This window comes from Mesoplodon mirus (genome assembly GCF_964341445.2).
Source record: "Mesoplodon mirus genome assembly, chromosome: 2".
NCBI lineage: Eukaryota > Metazoa > Chordata > Mammalia > Artiodactyla > Ziphiidae > Mesoplodon > Mesoplodon mirus.
Window position 1 is genome coordinate 112,242,852 of NC_138977.1, and position 21,645 is coordinate 112,264,496.

At 54.9% G+C, this 21,645-nt stretch overlaps 1 protein-coding gene across 1 annotated transcript in view; it reads left to right on the forward strand.

Annotated features, from left to right (window-relative positions):
- The window catches only part of RASGEF1A (RasGEF domain family member 1A), a 37,528-nt gene extending 24,535 nt beyond the window's left edge, over positions 1-12,993 (forward strand). Inside the window, exons 2-13 of the mRNA XM_082640689.1 lie at positions 2,951-3,151; positions 5,508-5,630; positions 7,360-7,497; positions 8,352-8,573; positions 9,185-9,259; positions 9,615-9,707; positions 10,156-10,258; positions 10,337-10,416; positions 11,165-11,356; positions 11,987-12,110; positions 12,551-12,623; positions 12,950-12,993. Of these exons, the coding sequence (XP_082496815.1) occupies positions 2,951-3,151; positions 5,508-5,630; positions 7,360-7,497; positions 8,352-8,573; positions 9,185-9,259; positions 9,615-9,707; positions 10,156-10,258; positions 10,337-10,416; positions 11,165-11,356; positions 11,987-12,110; positions 12,551-12,623; positions 12,950-12,974 (1,449 nt within the window). The 3' untranslated portion in view covers positions 12,975-12,993. The remainder of the gene's footprint in view (positions 1-2,950; positions 3,152-5,507; positions 5,631-7,359; positions 7,498-8,351; positions 8,574-9,184; positions 9,260-9,614; positions 9,708-10,155; positions 10,259-10,336; positions 10,417-11,164; positions 11,357-11,986; positions 12,111-12,550; positions 12,624-12,949) is intronic.
- The last annotated feature ends 8,652 nt before the right edge of the window (positions 12,994-21,645 follow it).

The following is a 21,645-nucleotide window of genomic DNA, read 5'->3' on the forward strand; positions in this document are numbered from 1 at the left end:
TACACATCTGTTTATGTCATTTAAAAGTGACTGGTGCGGGATCTTGTGCAGCTGGGGAGTCCAGGGGTGGGGTCCTTGGCCCAGCTGCTGTCAGAGGGGTCACTGCCCCAAGCTGAAGGGATGGGCCTCACGTGGCTGCCCCTTCCTTCCCGTGGCCTCCTGGGTGGTGCACGGGCATGGTGTAGGCGGGAGGCAGTCTCTGGAGGACCGAGACCCCCCACGGGTGGGGAGCCCTGGGGGAGGAGCAGCGTGATGAGGGATGTGCCGCCCAGTGGCTGTGCAGGACACATGGACTGGGGCCCCACCCCCGGGGTAGGTGACTACCCTGGGCGCACGCCCCTCCCCTGTCGAGGGGGACAGTGAGTGCCGTCTGAGGCTCCCTAGGGAGCTGTGGGCCGGTGCGCAGTGTAGAACTCAGCCCCCTGGCTTCCTGCTAGGCTCACCTGTTCCCCCACAGGGGGCTGCAGAGCTGGGGGTCTGAGTCCCCAGGCTGGCTCCCCACTGGCTAGCCCTGGGGCAGGTGTCCCTGAAGGCGGCCTTGCCCTGTGGAGGATCTGGTAGGGGCTCTGTGAGTTAGAGGGGGGTCAGTGTGCTCCCCCCGTAGCACCCTCCGACCAGAGCAGCCCGCTCTCTCCACGGGGGGAGAGGCCAGAGGCTCTGAAAATGCCGTTTCTGATGACCAAGAAGCTTGGGGTCAGGATGTCCAACTGGCCAAGGTTACCACTCTTGGGTCACCTTTTGAACCCAGAACTGTGTGATCTCAGGAAAGTTGCCCCACAGCGCATGGCCCTCAGCTGAAGTGCTGGGGGTCGGGTCCCCTCGGGTCCCAGTGATGTCACAGCAGAGCAGCTGCCAGTGCTGAGGTGCCCAGGGAGCCCACCTTCCTTATTTCCTCCCACAAAAGGCTACTGAGCACGGCCATGGGGCGGGTTCCAGCCAGATAGGAAGACGTGAAGGCAGGTAATCAGCCACTTCTGGCCTCATGGGTTAGCAGTCTAGCGATTAACCCAGGGGGCTTCCTAGGGGTGGTGACACCCGGGCTGGACTTGGAAATCCTAGGATTTCCTCGGTTGAGTTCCTTCTTGCTGAGTCTGTTGCACTATGTGAAAAGTGAAGGTTTTGCTCGAGTCAGTGGTTCTTTGACTTGAGCGACAAAGAGGACCCACCCCAGGGTTCTGACACGGTGGGGCCTGAGACTGTGCATTCTAATGTGGGTTGAGGGGAGTGTTCTGTGAGTCTGAACCCAACCTGACACGAGGGCAGCACGGAGCCTGGGGGCCACAGATGTTGCAATCCAGGCCTGTCCCTGGGGACTTCCCTTGAGCGCTTGCTCTCCTTGCAGAGGATTTTCTGAGAATCCAAAGGTGACCTCCAGGCGTTTGGCAGAGAAACCAGTGTCTTGGGCCGGGCCCCTTTTGCCCTGGTGTGAGGCTCAGCTGATGTGCTGGGGTGGGAGTTGGCTCTCCTTATAAAGCCCTTGGAGGGGCCCCTCATGGCAGTAAAATGCTCATGGCTGCTGTTTGCTCCGCCCAGTGGGGAGACTGAGGCCAGAAGGGCTCAGAGGCCAACACTGGTCCGGGCAAGAGAGCAGGCCAGGGCTGGTTGGAGGTGTCATCAATGGCAAGCTCAGAGCTGGGGGCTCTTTCTGCCCCCTGAGGCGTGGGGAGCAGCCCCGGCCCGGAGAGGGAGGCCAGCGCGGCGGCCTGGGGAGCTAGGGGTGGGGCAGCGGCGCCTGCCTGCCAGTGACCAGAGAGGGTGACACCTGGCCACGGTCCCCACCAAGGCAGGAAGGGCCAGCTCCTCCCCCCGGACTTCAGCCTCCCTGCCCTCCAAGGGTGGGACTAGCCCAGCAGGTGGTGCAGGCCACCCCTGGCCAGCAGGAGGGGCAGTGCGCCCACAGCACTAGCTTCCGAGGCCTCGGGCTGGCAGGGGTGCGTCAAGCTGATGCCACAGAGCCTCCTCCAGACGCGGCCAGCTGCCCCGGGCAGTGAGGAAACTGAGGCCCAGAGGGCTGCAGACCCTCCCGGGCCTCATGAGAGCCTGCAGCAAAGCCTGGCTGCAGTGTGAGGTGGGGACCCTCAGGCCCCGTCACACTGAGCCCCCAGACTGCTGCCCAGCATCTGTGTCTAATAGGCATTTCAAATCCACGTGTGCAAAAGCAAGTTCCAGGTCTTTCCCCAAACTCCACCCTCAAAGCCCTTCCCCATGCTGGTCAGTCGCTCAGGCGGAAGACTGTTCTCCACAGCGTCCAGAGTTGACCCTCCTCCCCTCCTCCTCTGCCATCACCTGACCTGAGCAATGTCTCCCAGGGTTTTGTCATGGCAAAACCCACTGATTGGGTTTTAGATCTCTCCCTTGCCGGGTCTCCACACGGCGGCCACGGTGACCTTCACCCTGAGTTAGGTCACTCCTTTGTCCGGCACCCTGGGCCCCCAGGTGTGCACGGTCTGGCCAGACCACTCCCCTGCCGATCACCTTCCCCTACACTGGCCTCAGGACCTTGGCACCTGCTGTCCTTTTTGCCTCGAACCTGCCTCTCTCATCCCGGGAAGCTGCACAGCTAACAGCAGCAGTCTGTCTCAGGGCCCCTCCCCGAGGCCGCCTTGATCACCCCCCGCACACGCAGTATTCTCCTGGTGCTGCTTTTCTCCAGTTTCTCTTTTCCCACTGGGATGGAACCCCAGGAGGCAGGGCCTTCTGTGTCCAGATGCCTGGAATGAGGCCTGGTATGCACAGAGCAGGTGCTGAAGAAACATTTATCAGACACATTGATCAGCGGCTTTGGGGCCACTGAGGAGCCTGCCCGCCTACCTGTGCTGACATCTAATGACCCCCCTCCCGGCCCTGCCGGGGCTCAGGCTCTGCACCCGCACGCAGGCTGCAGGCGGCTTGGGAGGAGGGCCTGGCGGAGGTGCCTTTGATGCCTCACGGCCTCATTCTTTTCTCCCAGGAAACTATGCCCCAGACGTCCGTGGTCTTCTCCAGCATCCTCGGGCCCAGCTGTAGTGGACAGGTGCAGCCCGGCATGGGGGAGCGAGGAGGTGGGGCCGGCAGCTCCGGGGACCTTGTCTTCCAAGACGGACGTCTCATCTCCGGGTCCCTGGAGGCCCTGATGGAGCACTTGGTCCCCACAGTGGACTATTACCCTGATGTGAGTGCCCGGTGACTGGTGGGATCGACCTGGGTTCCCAGGGAGGCTGCTGCTGGGATGGAGAGGGAGGTCCCCCATTAGTCAGAGCTGGACGGAGCAGCAGGGGAGGCGCAGGGCAGCAGGGAGCCCCGGCCCTACCTCCTGTGCTTTCCTGCTCCCTCCCACCCTGGCCCCCAGCCTAGGAGAGGGGAACCGGCACTGACGTCCCTGCTGTCCCCAGGCAGGTAGGAGGTGGCCCTGGAGGAGCAAGAGGGGTCTAAGGGGCAAGGCCAGGGCTTCAGAGTCCTGGTGAGGGTCCACCCATCAGTGTCCCGTCTCTGAGCTGGGAAGTTTGTTTTGTGCATGAACTGCAGTGGCTCAGAACGAAGAAGGTCGGCCCCTCCGCGCCCTCCTGGGCACATGCGTGTGCGGGCAGGACGGGCCTTTGCCAACCTGAATCCTGCTTCTTCATCTCAAGGTGACATTGGCGCGTTCTCGGAAGAGTGAGAAAGAGTTCCCTTGTCACGTGTGTCTTCCCTTCCGCCTCCAGTAGATGACGTCTCGTAGTGGCAGTGGAGCTGTTACCTGCTCCCTTTCGAGAGCCAAGCTGTCCCTCTGGGTGCCCCCTCCCTCCTGAGGGCAGGGCCCTGCGCATGGCCTCTGGGCGACAGACAGGGCTGCGAGGGAGCGTGGGGAGGAATTGCCCCCTCTGCCCACCAGCTGGGTTTCCGGGGCTCCAGGCCGCCCCCCGCGACATGTCAGGCCTCCTCCCTCCCTCCTGGGGCTCTGTCCACTCCCCTGTCTGTCCTTCCGTCCACCCCGGAAGTCCTCTCAGGGCCTGGCTGGGGCTGGTGGTGCCGATGTGGCAGCCGAGGGCCAGGCGGCAGAGCCGGGGAGAGGGGACCCCAGGCCCTGAAGATGTCCGGAGCAGGGCCGCGGCCCCCCAGGGGCTGGGACCTCTAACCCCAGTGCTGGTCTGTGCAACAGTGGCCTTGTGTGGCGGGGGGAGGGGCCTCCCCTCCTTCAGGCCTGTCCCCGGGGAGCCTCAGCCAGCTCACCCAGTGTTGTCCCCAGAATACTGTGCCCTGGGGTCCCAGCCTGCTTCCCAGGAGAGAGCCAAGGGGTGGCGGAGGTCGAACGGGGGTCCAGCTAGGCATCAGCCCGGCTGCCGAGCACCCGGGCTCCCCGCCTTTCCCTCACGGCCCGTGCCCTGCAGACGTGGGTGGCTGGGGACACGGCGCTCCGTCTGTCTCCCTGCTCCTCCCGGGAGCCGCGCAGCTCCTGCCTTGGGCTCTCCTCTGCCCCTGGCTGAGAGCTCCGAGGTGTAATAGCTGCGGCCTTCCTTCACGCTCTGAGCCTTCTGCTCAGGAGGGGCCCTGGAGGTCCCACCACTGACAGGCCGGGCCCCTGGAGCACCCGTGCTGCACAGCCCAGGGACACCCTGCTGCTCCAGGGAGAGCCTCCCCAGCGGCCTCTGAGGGCTGCATCGGGGCAGGGAGGGCCTGAGGGCCGAGTCCCGATCTGGGAGGCTGCGTTAGGCTGGAGCACGGAAGCCCTGCTCCTTTGGACCTGGAGTGGAGGCCGAGGGTCCGAGGGTCCTGGGCCCCCTGCCTGCAGCAAGCCATGTGGCAGTAGATCACTGAGTTGAGTCCCCGGGAGACCCCAAGCAGCCTCCCCACCCCAGAGTCCGCCCTGTCTGCAGACGGGGGCTAAACACCACGTCAGCCAAAAGCTTCCGAGAGCCCTGGGCTCTGCTCCCTGCCGCCGTTCAGCCCGGACCAGGTGCACCCCTCAGCCTGCACCGCGGCCAGGGGACGAGGACATGCGGCCTTGGGACTAGGGTCCCTGGTGTGTCAGGTGGGGACGGGGCCCACAGCTGGCTGGTGACCACACAGCGGCCTGCAGCAGCTTCTGATGTGGGGTCCTGGGGCCAAGGAGGCCCCCACCGCCCCCAGCCAGGCCCTGCCCCACTGAGCAGTGAGGATCTGGCCCAGAGCAGGCTGGGCGCCTGGCCAGGGGAGCACCGTGGGCCAGGCCACAGGCCCACACAGGCCCGGAGATACCGCCAACATCCAGGTCCGGGTTTAGCTCCCGGCGTGGGGTAGGGGAGCATCCCAGCCGAGTAAGACCACTGGAACCGAGCTTGTCAGGGACTCCTCTGAGGGCTGCTGCGAAGTGAGGTTTGATCTGTGCCTTGCACGGTGGGCAGGATTTGGGAGCAGCGAGAGTGGAGGAAGGGCATTCGAGGTGAGGTAAACCACGCAGGAGGTGACGCTGGGCCCGGGAGGCAGGGACCAGGTGGAGGAGCAGGCCGCGGCTATACCTGGGGGCCACGCTGGGCCCGACTCACTCTTCACCCTCTGTCTCTTTCCCTCAGAGGACGTATATCTTCACGTTTCTCCTGAGCTCCCGGGTCTTCATCCCCCCTCATGACCTGCTGGCCCGCGTGGGGCAGATCTGCCTGGAGCAGAGGCAGCAGCTGGAGGCCGGATCTGATAAGGTAAAGACGAGCCCCCGGGCTGCTGCCCGTCTCTGTGCCCCTGGCTTCCCCGCTCGCTCACGCTTGGGAGAGAATGCTGCTCAGGACAGGGCCCGGCCGAGCCCGGCCTGGGCCCCTCCCTGCTGGGGGCAGGTCTGCTTGTCTGGCCTCCTGACGTTCCTGAAGCAGGCCTCCCGGGGGTCTGCAGGGGCGCCCACCTCCCAGGGCGCTGGATGGAACTGCCGCTGGCGGGTGCTCACACCCACTCCCGGGGAAGGGCCACAGCAGACAGCCCTGCCGGCTCTCCTGCTCAGGGCCAGGCACTCCGGAAGGGAGAGTCCGGCTCCAGCTGGTGGAGATGCAGCCTGGGTCACTGCTCCCTCCAAAGGGGGGTGGCGGGCAGCACCCTCAGGCTAGAGTTTTCAGAGACTCAGATAGGGCTGTTTTTCACTGTCATGTCTTCTGATTGAGTCAGGCTTCGGGCAGTCAAGATGGGTAAGAAACCCCAGCTCATCCCTGAGGCCCTGGGGCAGGCCTGGGGTCTGGTGTGGAAGCAGGGGTGGTGGGCGTGCTGTCAAGGCACTGGCAGGGCCTGTTCCTGATGACCTTCCCCTCTACCAGGCTGGGCCTCCTGTCTCTGGAGGTTTGCAGCAAAGGCCTGTGACACCTGTGCCCTCTTCAGTATCCTCTCCAGAGGGGTGTGTCCGCGGGTGTGCTGGGCAGGGACAGAGACAGGCACCCTTTGCAGCCCGGGGATCAGGAAAGGCTCCTGAGGCGTGGGTGGGGAAAAGCCAGAACAGGGTGAGTGGGAGATGAAATTCTCGGCTGAGGGTCAGCAGGGGACAGTAGAAGCCTGAGAGGAGCCTGGGGTGAGCCCTCCCGCCTTCGTCTGTGATGACAGGCAGGGCGGGGCCTCTGAGAAGGGAATGCAGGGCTGTAGTTCCTGCTGAGTGCGGGGTGCAGCGGGCACCTGGGGGGAATGTCAGCTGGGTGGAGGCAGCAGAGCAGAGGTGGGTGGAGGGGGGCAGGTAGGTGTAGGTGTGGGGAGTTGGGTCATGAAGGAGCTGGGCCCTGAGGGCAGTCAGGGCTGGAATGGTCCAGGGTGGCCAGGTGGGCACGGGGAGCTGGTCAGGGCCAGGCAGGAGCCAAGGCGGGCATAGGAATGGTTTAGCGTACGTGAGCCAGTGCGGGGCTGGGCACAGAGGACTGGCTGGGAGAGCACGGCTGGGCATCCCACACCCCCTTCTTGGGCTGTATGTGCATGTGGACCTGGGCCAGTGGGAACTGGGGAGACGATGCCTGGTGTGTCTGCGGCCCTTCCCAGCACTTGCCGACCTGCTTTTTACTGAGAGAAGGTGGCTAGGGTCTCTTGCTTAACGTTAATGATTTTGCTTGGTTTTCATCGTGTCCTTTTTTATGGGTAACTTCTAATGACAGCAAATGAAACTAATTTTCTGTGTCATGGTAGCGATAGGACAGGTTCTTTGAAAATGAATTCAAGTGAAAAAGAGAGCCGGCTTAAGGGGAATGTGAAGCAAAGCAGGAATGACAAAACCGCAGGTGGACAGGGTGGAGGATGTCCCTACACAGCAGCCCTCCCCCCAGCGTCGGGGCAGGGGACACAGGTCCCGTGGGGGAACGGGTTGGAGGGTGTTGCAGAACTGGGGCTGCTTGTACCGCTTGTCATCTTGTCGCCCACTCTGGAGGGTCAGACCTTGCTTTATCCCCCGACCCCCGCCCCCTGCCCCAGGCCAGGCTGAAGTCCTTCTCAGCCAAGATCGTGCAGCTACTGAAGGAGTGGACAGAGGCCTTCCCCTACGACTTCCAGGACGAGAAGGCCATGGCCGAACTGAAAGCCATCACCCACCGGGTCACACAGTGTGACGAGGTGAGGTCCTCCTCGGAGCCTGGCAGAGTTCCTTGTCTGAGGGAGGGGTGGGTCTTCAGGGACAGCTCTGTATGTGGTCCCCTTTGCTGTCACTCTCCCAAGAGGACTGCTGGGTGGCTCCATTTGCCCCTCAGCCCTGTGAGGGCCGCTCAGCTGGCCAGCAACTGGCCAGACTTGCCCTCGGCATCCTGCGCACGCGGGAGACCCTGTGGCCCGAGTGGGGTGATCCCAGGCCCCAGCTTCTCCCTCTCTTTGGGTGGGTGGAGTGGGGTCCTAGCGAGGGCCTTGTCCGCCTTTCCCAGCTCCCAGCTCCTGCTTGGTCTGCAGCGTTGAGACAGGCCCTCCAGACAGCTTGGTCCTGCCGGCCCCCATCGCGGGAGCCTGGGCTCCGTGTGCTCAGCGCCTCTGCCTTCCTGAGGGCCCAAAGCCCAGGGAGAGTGGGGCAGGGCCAGGGCTGCTCCCACCCAGGGAAGGAAGGCTCCTAGCCCTGGAGGAAGCCCTTCTGGAGTCCCTTGTCCCTACCGTGGGCCCTTCCTACGGTGGAAAGGCCATGAGAAGTAGCTCAGCCGGCCGCCACCCAGAAAGCCATGCTTTTCAGACCCAGAAGCCTAGCCCTGGCCTTCAGCTCCCTTCTCCTCGGGACGGCTGTGGAGTCACCCTCCCCTGCAGCCCTCAGCGGAGCCCACACTGTGCCCCACCCTGCTGTCAGAGGCCCAAGTGCTCATGGCAGGTCTGGCTAGGGGACGTGGGCTCAAAGTTAGACACATCCCTGGAGACGAGATGGGTTCCTCCGGCACGGTGCAGGTCTTGCTGCCAGCCCAGGCCAGCACCTTCTCTGCCCCCGCCCCTCCCAGGAGAATGGCACGGTGAAGAAGGCCATCGCCCAAATGACGCAGAGCCTGCTGCTGTCCCTGGCTGCCCGGAGCCAGCTTCAGGAGCTGCGTGAGAAGCTCCGCTCACCGGCCATGGACAAAGGGCCCATCCTCAAGGCCAAGCCGCCAGCCGCGCAGAAGGACATCCTGGGCGTGTGCTGTGACCCCCTGGTGTTGGCCCAGCAGCTGACTCACATCGAGCTGGTCAGTGCTGCAGTGCACCCTTCACAGGACGGGCTGGGGTGTGTTCACTGACGCTCACACCGGCGCCTTCCCAACATGGCGCCACAGGGCCTTCCCCTGCCCGTCGGACCGGGGTGTTAGGGGAAGCCTGCTTGGTAGCCCCAAGCGCTGCCTCTGGCGGCTGTGTGTCCACCTGAGCAGAGGGCTTCTTGGTACCTGGGTCCCCAGGATCAGGGCAGCCCCATGTTAACGGGAGGGGCTGGGGTGATGGGGACTGCAGTGGCCTCAGGATGGAGGAGTGGCTCGGGAAGAGGTGAAGGGTTTCAAGGGGGACGGCTCTCCCTGCCCCGTCCCCTCATCCTACCTGTGCCCAGGCTGGGCAGGGGCCCTGCACATAGCAGCCACTGCTGAGGCTGTCGCCTCCCAGGGGAGGGCCTTCCAGACGCTGGGGTACACCTGGGGGGCCTGCCTACTGTCTGGGTGCTCTGATTGAGGAGGGGCCATGGCTGAGGGGCATGCCTGCAGGGAGGTCGTGACTGCTGCTCTCGACACGCCCTCCATGCTGCGTGTGGGGCCTGCCTGAGGGTGGCAGGCTTGTCACTTCTCCTCGGCTGTCTCCCCGTTCCACCCAGGAGAGGGTCAGCAGCATCCACCCTGAGGACCTGATGCAGATTGTCAGCCACATGGACTCTCGGGACAAGCATAGGGTGAGGGGCTGCGGCGTGCTCCAGGGTGGCTGGGGGAGGGTGTGGGGGCCTCGCCCAGATGCCTGAGCGCCTCCAGAGTGTCGGGCCTCACAACCTGACGTACGTAGGTCTGGCCTCCCAGCGCCTGCCCCAGGCCTCGGTGGACGGCCACGCAGGGTGCTGCATGCTGCTGGGGAGCCCTGCAGGGCCAGGTGGGGGCATCCTGGGAGACCCGGGAGGGCCCAGGGGGCCAGTCCAGCAGCTGTCCCCCCTCCTCCTCTGGCCACAGCTCCTTCTGAGGGTTCTGAGGGTGGGGCTGGAGCGGCAGCCACGGGCAGGGTCCTCGGGCTCCCTGTGACCTGCTGTGTCCCCACAGTGCCGAGGGGACCTGATTAAGACCTACAGCCTGGAGGCCTACGACAACTGGTTCAACTGCCTCAGCATGCTGGTGGCCACCGAGGTGTGCCGGGTAAATGCTGCGCGGCGCACACAGCAGCAGGGCCGGCCCTGTCTCCTCCCGACCCCACCGTGCCGCCTGGGGCTCTGATCCCTGTACCCCGCAGGGGACGGGACTTTGCAGGTGGAGACAGGAAGCTTTTATTGCCAGGGCCTTGGAAGTGCCAGCCCCCAACAGTGATGCCTTAAATTACAACAGAGACCCATCCGGGGAGGCATCCTGTGCCCAGCATGGCCTGTCAGCTCATCTGGGTCTCCCTTGGTCCTCTCAGCCTGCTCTCCCACCCCTCTGCCCAGCATCGAAAATGCCACGGCTGCATTTCCTGCCTCTGCAGCCTGCGAGAATCCCTCCACCCCCGGCCTGACACCTCTGAGGGCCCAGGGCAATGCCCTTCGGGGGCTGGTGCGGGAGGGGATGACCTCCAGTGGGGGCCGCGCTGAGCCGTCTGGCCGCCCTCCAGGTGGTGAAGAAGAAGCATCGGACTCGCATGCTGGAGTTCTTCATCGACGTGGCCCGAGAGTGCTTCAACATCGGGAACTTCAACTCCATGATGGCCATCATCTGTGAGTGTGCGGGGCTCCCCCTCCAGCACGGTGTGGCCCGCCTACCCCCGTCCTGACCCTAGCTGTCGCCCCCTGCAGCTGGCATGAACCTCAGTCCTGTGGCGAGGCTGAAGAAAACCTGGTCCAAAGTCAAGACGGCCAAGTTCGACGTCTTAGAGGTAGGCGCCCTGTCTTGTCCCGAGTCGGCCCGGGCGTCCCACCACGCTCTGGCCCCTTGCTGAGGGCCTGCCGCCTCGAGTGCTGTCTGATGTTGGGCATGCTCGCTGACCTGGCCGCGGTGCCCCCAGAAGGCAGGTAGCCTATGCTCTCCTCGGCCCTTGGGACCTGAGTCACAACTGGCATCGCCTAAAGCAAAGCTCGGGGGAAAGATCAGCAAGGAGTTTGTTGGCAAAAGCAGGCCGACAGCCCCAGGTTGGGCAGTGCCGACCAAGCAGAGACTGGCTTTTTCCTCGTTCGACTTCCATGGTCCCGGACCGTCTGGGGGGGGCCAGGGGCTGACAGGCGAGTCTACAGCCTTGACTAGATGTGTTTGATCAGAGAATCCGGTTTTTGCAAGTGTGTGTCTTGTGGAGCTGGTCAGGTTTGGGAGGTGTCCATGAAAGCACAAGAGCAAAGGAAGGTTTTGAAAGGAAGGAGGTGAGACCCAGACTTAGCAGGGCAGGGAGGTGTGTGTGAGCTTCAAGATTTCTGAACAGCTTTCCCCGTGATGCCTGGACCCAAACCCAGAAAGCCCCAGCCCAGTGCTCAGATACGTGCCTCTGGGCTTCCTTCCCCTGTGCTCACTCCTGGAGAAGAGGCCTCTTCTGGTGACGGTACAGGGCCACCCCGAGCTGTTTCCTGCAAAGGGGCCTCCTGAGCAGCTCTGAGGGGGAGCAGTGCCCACCACATCCTCCTGTCTGCCCACAGCACCACATGGACCCATCCAGCAACTTCTGCAACTACCGCACAGCCCTGCAGGGGGCCACACAGAGATCCCAGATGGCCAACAGCAGCCGGGAGAAGATCGTCATCCCTGTGTTCAACCTCTTCGTTAAGGACATCTACTTCCTGCACAAAATCCACACCAACCACCTGCCCAATGGACACATTAACTTCAAGGTCAGCTCAGCCCCCTTGTGGTCTGAGGGGAGGGGGCCAGGCTGTCCCAGCACAGGGTAGGGCAGACTTCCTGGCCTTGCTCTAGGACAGGCAGAATCCATCTGTGCCATGAGAGCTGCCAGGCTGTAGCCCTGTGGCAGAAGGGCCTTTTAGGACTGAAGGCTCCAGGGCGGGTCATGGGTGCCCTGTGACCTCAAGGTGTGAGGGTGGCCCCAGTTCTGGGTGGATGATCTGGTTACAGTGCTAGGAGCCACAGGGCCCCAGAGTGAGATCCTGGGGTGTTCCGGTTGGTGGTGCTGTGCTGGGTGTGGCTGGGACACCTGCCTCAGCCTAGAGTCACAAATGAGGGGCTTCTTGGGGTTCCTGCACAGCAGAAGCACAGGCCTGGCTGCAGCCCGATGGCTCAGGTGGAGGGCAGGACTGAATGGCCTTGGAGACACCGGCTGGCTCTGTTGTTGTACAGAGTGCTTCCATGGCTACGAAGTCAGCTTTGTAGGGCTACCGTCCAGTCTCTCTGGGACCAGGGAAATGATGAGCCGACCAAAGCCAGAGCCTACGTCCCCTGTCCTAACCAGGGTTTCCAAGCTTCAGGTGACAAATGAACATCCAGTTGGTCTTCTGCCCCTTCAGAAATTTTGGGACATCTCCAGACAGATCCATGAGTTCATGACATGGACACAGGTGGAGTGTCCCTTCGAGAAGGACAAGAAGATTCAGAGTTACCTGCTGACGGCTCCCATCTACAGCGAGGAAGGTGAGGTCCACCTCTGCAAACTGTAGGGGTCACCCTGACTCGTGCAGGGTGCCCTCCCAGGGTTGTTATTCCCATGCTACGCTGGGGAAGCTCAGCTCGCAGGGGTGAGTGCATGAGGGTGGGCCGTGGGTGGATGGCAGGTCAAGGATAACGACAAGAAAAGATCAGGCTCCCGAGGCCACTTGAGAGAGCCAGTACGTGGTCGGGCCAGCGTTGCAGAACCAGGAAACGTCTCAGAGTCCCCAGGCAGGTTGCCAGGAACCCCACGCAGCAGAGGCCTGTGGACCAGCCGAGGCCCAAAGTCGCTGCCCCCTTGGTTTAGGAGTTCGTTCCCGGGCCTCGCTCCACCCTGGGAGGGAGAGTTTGAGAAGGGATAACTGAGGTGGGAGGCAGACTGACCGGGTGTGGACATGGCTTCTGCGGGGCTTCTCGTCTCTCAGCTCTCTTCATCGCCTCCTTCGAAAGTGAAGGTCCTGAGAACCACATGGAAAAGGACAGCTGGAAGACCCTCAGGTAGGAGAACTCCAGCAGCAGTCCGGTGAGCCCCCAAGACCAGCCCCATACCAGAGTCTACAGGGAACGGAAAGGACAGGGTGGGGGGAGGCATGATGTGTCTGCTCTTTTGAAAGGCGGCCGAGGGCACCTCTCTACACACCGGGGAGAGGAAGGCATCCCCGGTGCAGGCTGAGGGCTTGGTGTTTGAACGTCCCTGACCCCTCCCTCAATGGGCGGTTCTAGGCAGCTGGGCCTTCCCCTAGTAGCACAAGCCTGCCCTCTGCTTGCTCAGGGGAAGTGCCTGTGGCCGCCTGACCACTTCCTCGTTCCCTGCTCACCTTTAGGACCACTCTCCTTAACAGAGCCTGAAGGCACGGATGCAGCCTGCAGACGCTGGGATTAAGCACACCTACGTACCGAGTTTTAATCTTGAGTGATAATGGGTTGAGATGAGGCCTCACTGGTTGGGGTCCATTTTGTACATAACTTTTATGAAAAAAAAAAGAAGTAATTATTTCATGCATCAACCTTTGGCACTTAAAGCTTTTTGTTTATGACAGGGCAGGGCCCTGCTTTGGGGAGGGGTGGGGAAAGAGTATCATGGGAGATGGCATCCATGATAACATCTTATTCTAATGAAATGTAGATTTTTATTTTCTACTTTTGATTATTAACAAACATCTTACAAAAAAATATTTTAAAAAACCCAACCAAAACCAACGTGAGCCCTGCCTCCTTTCCAGCCAGTGTCTCTGATGTCGGGGTGAGTGCCTTAGAGGGTACTGGCGGGCCCGTTCTCGCCTGCAGCCAGTGCCACTGGAGGCGCCGGGGAAGCTCTGCCCTCAAAGCGCAGGCACACAAGGTTCTGGCAAGAAGGGCTCGGGTGGCCCGGAGGTCTCATTTGCGTACTTCCAGAAGTGAACCTTGAATACGGGCTTTCCGAAGTTTACATTTTCATTTTCCTTTATCAGGGATTTATGGGGGTTGGGGGGAGGGCAGGGGGACACCTGGCAGCATATTTTCTGTTGGAAGATGTCTGGCAAATTGTTCTTCACCTACATTTTAGGAAAAGAGAAAATCTAAAATAACATAAGGAGGGAGTCATGGAATTGTCCGTTTTCCAGCCTGTAACTTTGACACACTTAGCTGTAATGAAGCGAATACAAAGTACAATTAAGGATGGGGACGTATAAAGCCATCTTGAAACTCAAGTACAAAGTCAAAAGAAGCAACTTACAAATCAGTATCCTCCTTCCCTCTGGGTGGGGGATTGGGCTCCCCTAATGGAATGTGAAACATGGAAGGTTAGCCAGGCCAGTACCTGCTGGAGCCCACTCACGTAAAGCTGCCCAACATTTGGAGGTATTTTCCACACCCGAACTCGAGGAGTACTCTCCATTTTCCGACTTCCCAGCCGTGGGACAGTGACAGCCCTGCTCCCTCCAAGGCCAGAAATGGGCAATTCATGCCGACTGTATATCCCTCATGGCAGGGCTGTCATTCCATCCAAGCAGATTTGGAACTACTCACCCTGTTTCTCTCCACATGGCTGGCTTCCGCCGGAGCCTCCAGCTGGCAGGCCTGGGTAAGGACAGTTAGTTGCTAATTCCCAAAACTCCTAGGAGAGCCTGGAGATGTGAAGGCGAGGCCTCAGGGGGAGGTGGTTCCATGATCCGATGCTGATGTCGCCCTCAGCCCAGGGTGGAGCAAGGATATTTACACTGTATTGTCACAGTGTTTTTGCACTTTTCAGACGTTCTAGATAGTACATATTGTATATTGACAGTACATATTGCTTTGTTTATGTATTTGAGAGAAAGGTTTAAAACTTGAGAATATATATTTGGAATACAACGTTAGACCCTTTTCTGTCCGTGTGTTAAGGAGCTTTCATCAGTGTGCGCTTCACTTGGTCATCAGTTCTAGTACCGACCTGACACAGTGCTACATTTGCTACTTTATTTTCCCAATTTGATACATACCCTGTGATGTTTTGGTATTTTGAGATGAACTCTGCGTATAAAGCTGTACTTTATAATAATAAAGGATGTCAACTGTTGGTGTGACTGGACGTACTTGCATCAATAAAAGAACATGTTGCTCCCCTCGTGTGCCTGTTCTCTATGCGCGGTTCTGTGTTGGCAGGAGGCACGGGGATGCCCAGGCCAGGGGGGAGGACGAGACTGCCAGGGCCTTTCAGAGATGGAGCAAGCAGCTCTCACCTCCACGTTCTGAAAGAGGGCTTTTCAAATATTGCAAAACAAAACAAAGCTGTACAAGAGGCATGTTCTATGCTGCTTTCCTCAAAGAAAGATCCAGAAGGATATCACTAGCAGCTTGAATTACATGGTCATGTCAGTTCAGGAACCCTACCTTAAACGACTGTCAAGGTTCCTTTACTGCAGGACTAACAAGAACCTTCAGTGTCCATGGGTGCTGTGGGTCTCTCTGGGGGTTGGGGACATTGGGGAGTGCCTGCTGCGCGGTTCTCCTTCTGTTTCAATGGGTCACGCTCGGGAGCACTAAATAAAAGGGATTTGTTGAGGGGCACACGAGAGCTTGTGGCACTGAAGGAAAAGAACTGAGACGCTGCTCTTCTCTGGCCTGTCGCCCACTGCCACCCTGTCAGCAGTGCCCAGGCTGGATGAGGTCTGCCCGCGACAGCTCGCCAGACCTGACCCTGCTCCTTCAGGGCCAACTCAGCCCGTTCGAGCAGCAGCGCCCAGCAGAACACTTCCTGTGCTGAGGGGGTATTCTGTACTGCATCACCCAGTACAGTGCTGCTAGATACACAGAGGGACTGAGCCCTGAAATGTGGCCAGTGCGACTGAAGAACAGAACTTCTAACCTTACGTACGTTTAAATAGCTAGTGGACGGAAGGCGAGGCCGGCGGGGCCTCATCACCTGCTGCCGCTCCATGTGCCTCGCGGAGTAACAGCACACAGTAGGTGCTCAGGTGTTTGTGGAGCAAACGAGGACCCCTGTGAGGATGCCTAAGTGACTTTTGGGTAAGTGACAACACTTTTTAGGTCCTTCCATTTAAGGGCATCCTTACTTTCTTGGTAAAGTTACTTTTGGAAGTTTCTACCTACCTCAGCTGAAGAAGGAGCAGCACATCTAGCCTGCATCTTGGATACGGAGCTGGGAGCAGGACGCGAGCTGGCTTGGCTCGGCACGGCCCTGTCCTTCACCCGTGGGTGGTCCCTCCAGGCAGTGCTGCTCAAGGTGTGGGTCCCAGCCTGGCAGCAGCAGCAACACTGGGAACTTGTCTGAGATGTTCTCAGGGCCCCTGCACAGACCTGCTGAATGGGAAACACGGGAGCGGGGAGCCCAGGCAAGTTGGAGAAGCTCTCCTGGTGGGCAGGGTTCTGCGGGACCTGGCTCCTGCCCACCTCTCCCAGGGGCACGCTGCTGCTCGGGCATTAGACTCACATGCTGTGCACGTGCACCTCTCCAGTACACTTGCCACCCCGTTCTCCCACACACGTTCTCTGAGCCTCCTTACGTCTTCCTGGTGAGTAGCGCTCGTGCTCCTCCGGCCTTGCCCCACCATCCACACCACACTGTTGGCATCCGTCTCATGCACTAGAGCCTCAGCTCTTTCTGTGTAGAAGCCTCTTGGCGTGTAGCTGTGTGGCCAGCGACCAGCGCAGTGTGCAGCTCCTAACTCCATGGGGTGACCGAGGGTTACCACCTTTCACTTTACACACACGTTTCAGGGACAAACCTGTTAACAGCATCAGATGTGACAGGAAGATAAGCCAAGAATCTCTACTAAGGCCACAGAGACTTCTGTGACAAAACTAAGATTTTTATACACCTATCACACCTACACATTTGTAAAACGTGGGTCATGTTCCTCAGGGAGGCAAGACAGGGTAAGTGGAAGAGCAAGGAATCGAGAGCTAAACTCTTTGGATTTGAGTCCTAGTTTCCAGTTCCCAGCTGGGTACCCTTGGACAAGTTGTCTGCCTTTTTAAGCCTCCACTTCCCCATGATTAAAGTGGAATTACAATACTCTTGATCTCATGGGTTGTTGTAATGTTTATGGCAGAAAGTGCAATGCCTGCTGCATTAGAAGTGGTCAGTGTTAGCTGTGTACCAGCAGTGGCACCCCTGATGAAACTGAACGCCACTTCTCCCACAGAGAGAGGAATCTTCTGGGAAAAGTGAAGCAAAGGATTATTAAGTGCCCTTCTCAAAGGAACAACTCAAGTCCTGGTCAATACAAATATATTCTAACATTACCAAAGAATCACTTAAGTGTCAAATATAACCAAGATATAAACATATATGAGAAGCGGGCTTCCCTGGTGGCACAGTGGTTGAGAATCTGCCTGCCAATGCAGGGGACATGGATTCAAGGCCTGGTCCAGGAAGATCCCACATGCCGCAGAGCAACTAAGCCCGTTATGCCACAACTATTGAGCCTGAGCTCTAGAGCCCGCAAGCCACAACTACTGAGCCTCTGTGCCACAGCTACTGAAGCCCGCGCACCTAAAGCCCGTGCTCCACGACAAGAGAAGCCACCACAATGAGAAGCCCGTGCACCGCAACAAAGAGTAGCCCCTGCTCACCACAACTAGAGAGAAAGCCCGTGCACAGCAGTGAAGACCCAACACAGCCAAAAATAAAAATAAATAAATTAAAAAAAAACAAAACTAAAAATCTTAAAAAAAAAATAGGAGAAGAAATGCACGCGAAGTTGGGATTCAAAACTACTTTCTAAATGAAAAACTTACTATCCACCTATAGGCTGGTAACCTTAGATCATGCCAACATAATTTCTATCTTTAGCCTCAAAAAGGCATTCATGATACTAGGAGGAAGGTGAAGGGTTGCTGCCCAAACCCCACACGCTTCTATCTCAGCATACCCAGGACTCTCAGATATGGATCTTCAGCAACAATGTTAAGGGAACAGTGTTGTCAAGAATATAAGAACGTTTAAGTTAAGCACCTGTTCATTTCTGGCAGCATGAAAGACTAAGTGCTTGCCTACTGAAATTGACTAATAAACTTATGCAAAACTTTAACATCCAAGTGAAGGCAGAAACCCAGAGTTTCATTTTCCAATCCACAAGGGGGATAGAGAAGGAAGTCCTGAGCTTGCTCAAAAAGAAGGGTCAAATAGGAGACCCTAGCCCATAAAGCTGACATCCCAAAAAGCCACCCCTCAGTGTAACAGTGAACTTGAAATAAAGCACTCCTACTCCAACCCCACCAAGGGGGTTAAGGAAGATTGCCTGTTTTGAACCTTGGCACTGAATGGAGATGGGGAAAATTTGCCCCTGATAATTTATAACCACAAGTCAGTGAGTTTTACAAAGTTTTGCAGCACAAATCACACTGGTCAAAAAAACTTAAAGCTGAGAATTTAGTTTAACATGGCCCTGAACTGGTACTGTCCCTAAGTTACTCAGCAGAAGCAAACATTCTAACCTATATTCTAGTTTTAAAAGCCTCTCCTTAGCTGTGTCTAATATTCTGTTAAACCCACCTATTGGATTTCAAAAATTCATTTTCATTTCTAGATGCTCTATTTGGTTCTTTTCCAAATCCATTTGGACAAAATTCTGTATAAATTACCAGAATGTAACAGAGACAAAGATTGGAAAATATGAAACAGGTTTAACGTATGTTATCAGAGTTACAGAAGGAAAGAGAGAAGAAGGCAGAGACAATGAAAATGAAATAGCTGAGAATCTTCCAGAATTGACAAAAGACAATCCAAGAAGCCCAAAGATTCTCAAGCAGGATAAAAAACAAAAAACAAAAAATCTGCACACAGACATATCATGGTGATACAGAACAGAGATAAAGAAGAGATTTTAAAGACAGCTGGAGAAAAAGAAGGTTGATTACCTTCAAAGGCATATCAACTGTTAAGCTGAGAGCTTACTTCACAACAGAAATAACTGAAGGCAGAAGACAGTGGAATAATAACATCGATGTGCTGTGGAATTAAGGAAACCTCAGCTAGAGTTAGAGTTGGGACAGGCCTGGAGGGGGAGTTCTCATACCTAGCTACATATCACCAATTACTCCAAACAGGAAGAGAGAGAGCAAACATCTCCATCACAGAAAAGTGTTGCCCGCTTTACCACCAACCAGGAAGAAGAAAACTTCTCTCCCCTGAGCACAGGCCAGCCAGTCAGAGATTACAGAAGCCCACCAATGAGAAGCCTCCATACTGTGAACTCCCAGCTTCCTCCAATGGACCCTTGGGTTAATACAGTCCCTCACAATTCCCCCTTTTACCTTAGAGAAGCAAGTTTCCTTTCCTTGCTCTCTGATTTGCCTATGGTCCACCGCAGTTCACATGCCCAGAATTGCAATTCCTCTGGCTATTCCCGAATAAACTCGCTTTTCCTGGTAAAATAACTGATTGTATTATTAAAGTTGACAGTGCTAAAAGATTTCTCAACCTAGAATTCTCAACACTTCAAAAAATATTTCTTAAATGAGATAAAGATATTTATACACTAAAATGGAGTTTGCTATCAGACCTTCACTAAAAGAAATGCTAAAGGATGAATCTTGACTCCTACTGCATACTATATAAAAATTATTTCCATATGAATCATAGATCTAAATACGAAAGGCAATACAATAAAGCATTTAAAAGAAAACATGAATGTTTCTTCTTTACTTTGGAGTAGGCAAAGGTTTTTAAAACTGGACACCAAAACCACTAGCCATAAAAGAAAGAAAACCGATCAACTGGACTTTATTAAAACTAAGAACTTTTGCTTATTAACAGATAACATTAACAGAATGAAGAACAGTCCCCTGCCTGGGAGAAGATATTTGCAATAAATAAATCTGACAAAAGACTCATATCCAGAATATATAAGTAACTCCTACACATCAATTAAAAAAAAAGCCAATTAAAGAAAAAGGGCAAAAAAATGGAATAGGCATTTCACAAACAAGATATCCAAATGGCCGATAAGCATATGAAAAGATACTCAACATTATTTCCCTGATGATAAACTACACTAAACTCAAAAGGAGATAACTGTACACACCCAACAGAAATTAAAGAGTCTGAATTAAAAACACTGAAAATACTGTGCTGGGGAGGATGTGAAGCAACTGGGTCTCTCATATGTGGCTGGCAGGGGGTCAGTCATTTGGAAGGACTGAGAAAAATTTGCCAACACCTGGCAAGACTATTCAAGGAAAAAGAAAAGCACAAACAAACAGTATCAGGAATGAGAAAGAAGCTATCACTATAGATCGCATACATATTACACAGATAACAAGAGAAAATGGCAAACAACTTTGTACATTTCATCTAAAATTTCAAATTTATCAGGATAAATTCCTAGGAAACAGCACCTTACCTAAAACAACTCAATCGAAACTGACTCTAGAAGAAACAGAAAATCTGAACAGTTCTACAATCATTAAATAAACTGAACCAGTGATCAGCGATCTTACTATCTAGAAAAGTTCAGGCCCAGGTGACTTTCAGGAAGTTTTGTCAAATATTCAAGGAAGAAATAATTACAGTCTTACAAAACTTTTCTAGAAACAGAGTACAAAGGAACACCTGTAACTTATTTTATAAGCTAGTAAAACCTTAATAGAAAAGCCCAAGGGTGAGAAAGGAAGTATAATATATACAGGCAATCTTACTCATGAACACAGATGAAAAACACCTGAAAAAAGTACATATATAATATACACACCCATACACACACAAATATATACAAATATGTAAATAAATGTGTTTGTGTATGCATTCAAACCGAATCCAGCAATGTATAAGGATAATATAACACATCATGACAGATTGGCATTGACCCCAGGAATGCAAGGGTACTTCAGACAATTAACCTAATTCATCAATTTAACATATTAAAGATGGGAAAAAATCATATAATTATCTCAAAAGATATAGTAAAAATATTTGATAAATGCTCTCAAGCATGATAAAAACTTGCCAAGTAATAATAGAAAGTAACTTTATTAACTTAATAAAGGGTATTTATAAAAACACCTAGAGCAAATACCATACTTACTGATGAAACACTGAGAATGTCTCCCTTGAAATAAGAAATATGGGCAGGAAGTCCTCTACTATCACTCCAGTCAACACTGCACAACAAATCCTAACAGGCACAGTAAGACAAGAAAAATAAAGATATAAAAATTGATAAGAAACAAAACTTCTACTACTCATAGATAACAGAAAAATGTGAAAGAAACTAGAAATACATTATTAGAATTGTGCTCAGCATGGCTACTGAACACAAAAATTAACACACAAAAACCAGTCTGATTTCTAAATACCAGCAATAGACAATAAAAATAAATAAAAGATAGTTACAATGGCATAAAAAATGCAAACTACCTAGGAAAAAAAATCTAAAAAAATAATACATGAAAATCCACTGTGTGAAAAAGTATAAAACTTAATTGAAAGACAATAAAGACCAAAACAGATAATGTCATGTTCAAGGATCAGAGGGCTCTGTATGATAAAGATGTACATTTTCCCCAAAGTGACCTTATAGATTCAATGAGATTCTAATAAAAATTCACAAGTTTTCATTAAACTTAACAAGCTTATTCTAAAACTTATATGAAAGTACAAAGGCTGCAAACAGCCATGACAATCTTTAAGAACAAGGTGAGCCGATTAATTCTCAGAAATTATCAACTCCTATAATGTTACAGTAATATTAGACTGTGATGTGATGACGTGGTGAGAGACAGCCTAATCTGCTGAACAGATGAGAGCTCAGGAGCAGACCTGTGTGTGTATGACATCTGATGGATGAGAGTGGTTTTGCAGATCTGTGGGTAAAATATGGACTTCATAGTAAGGCAACGCTGGAAAAAAGTGAAATGCAATCCTTACGTCACATAATACACAAAACCTCTTCCACTTTTATGACTGGGATAAAGCAAAGCTATGTATGAGGTATTCAGAAGATAATACAGAACAATAGCTTTAAGATACCCTTCTCTATTATGAGGTCATAAATCAGTAATAAAAAGAAAACATAAAGGAAAAAGATTAATTGAA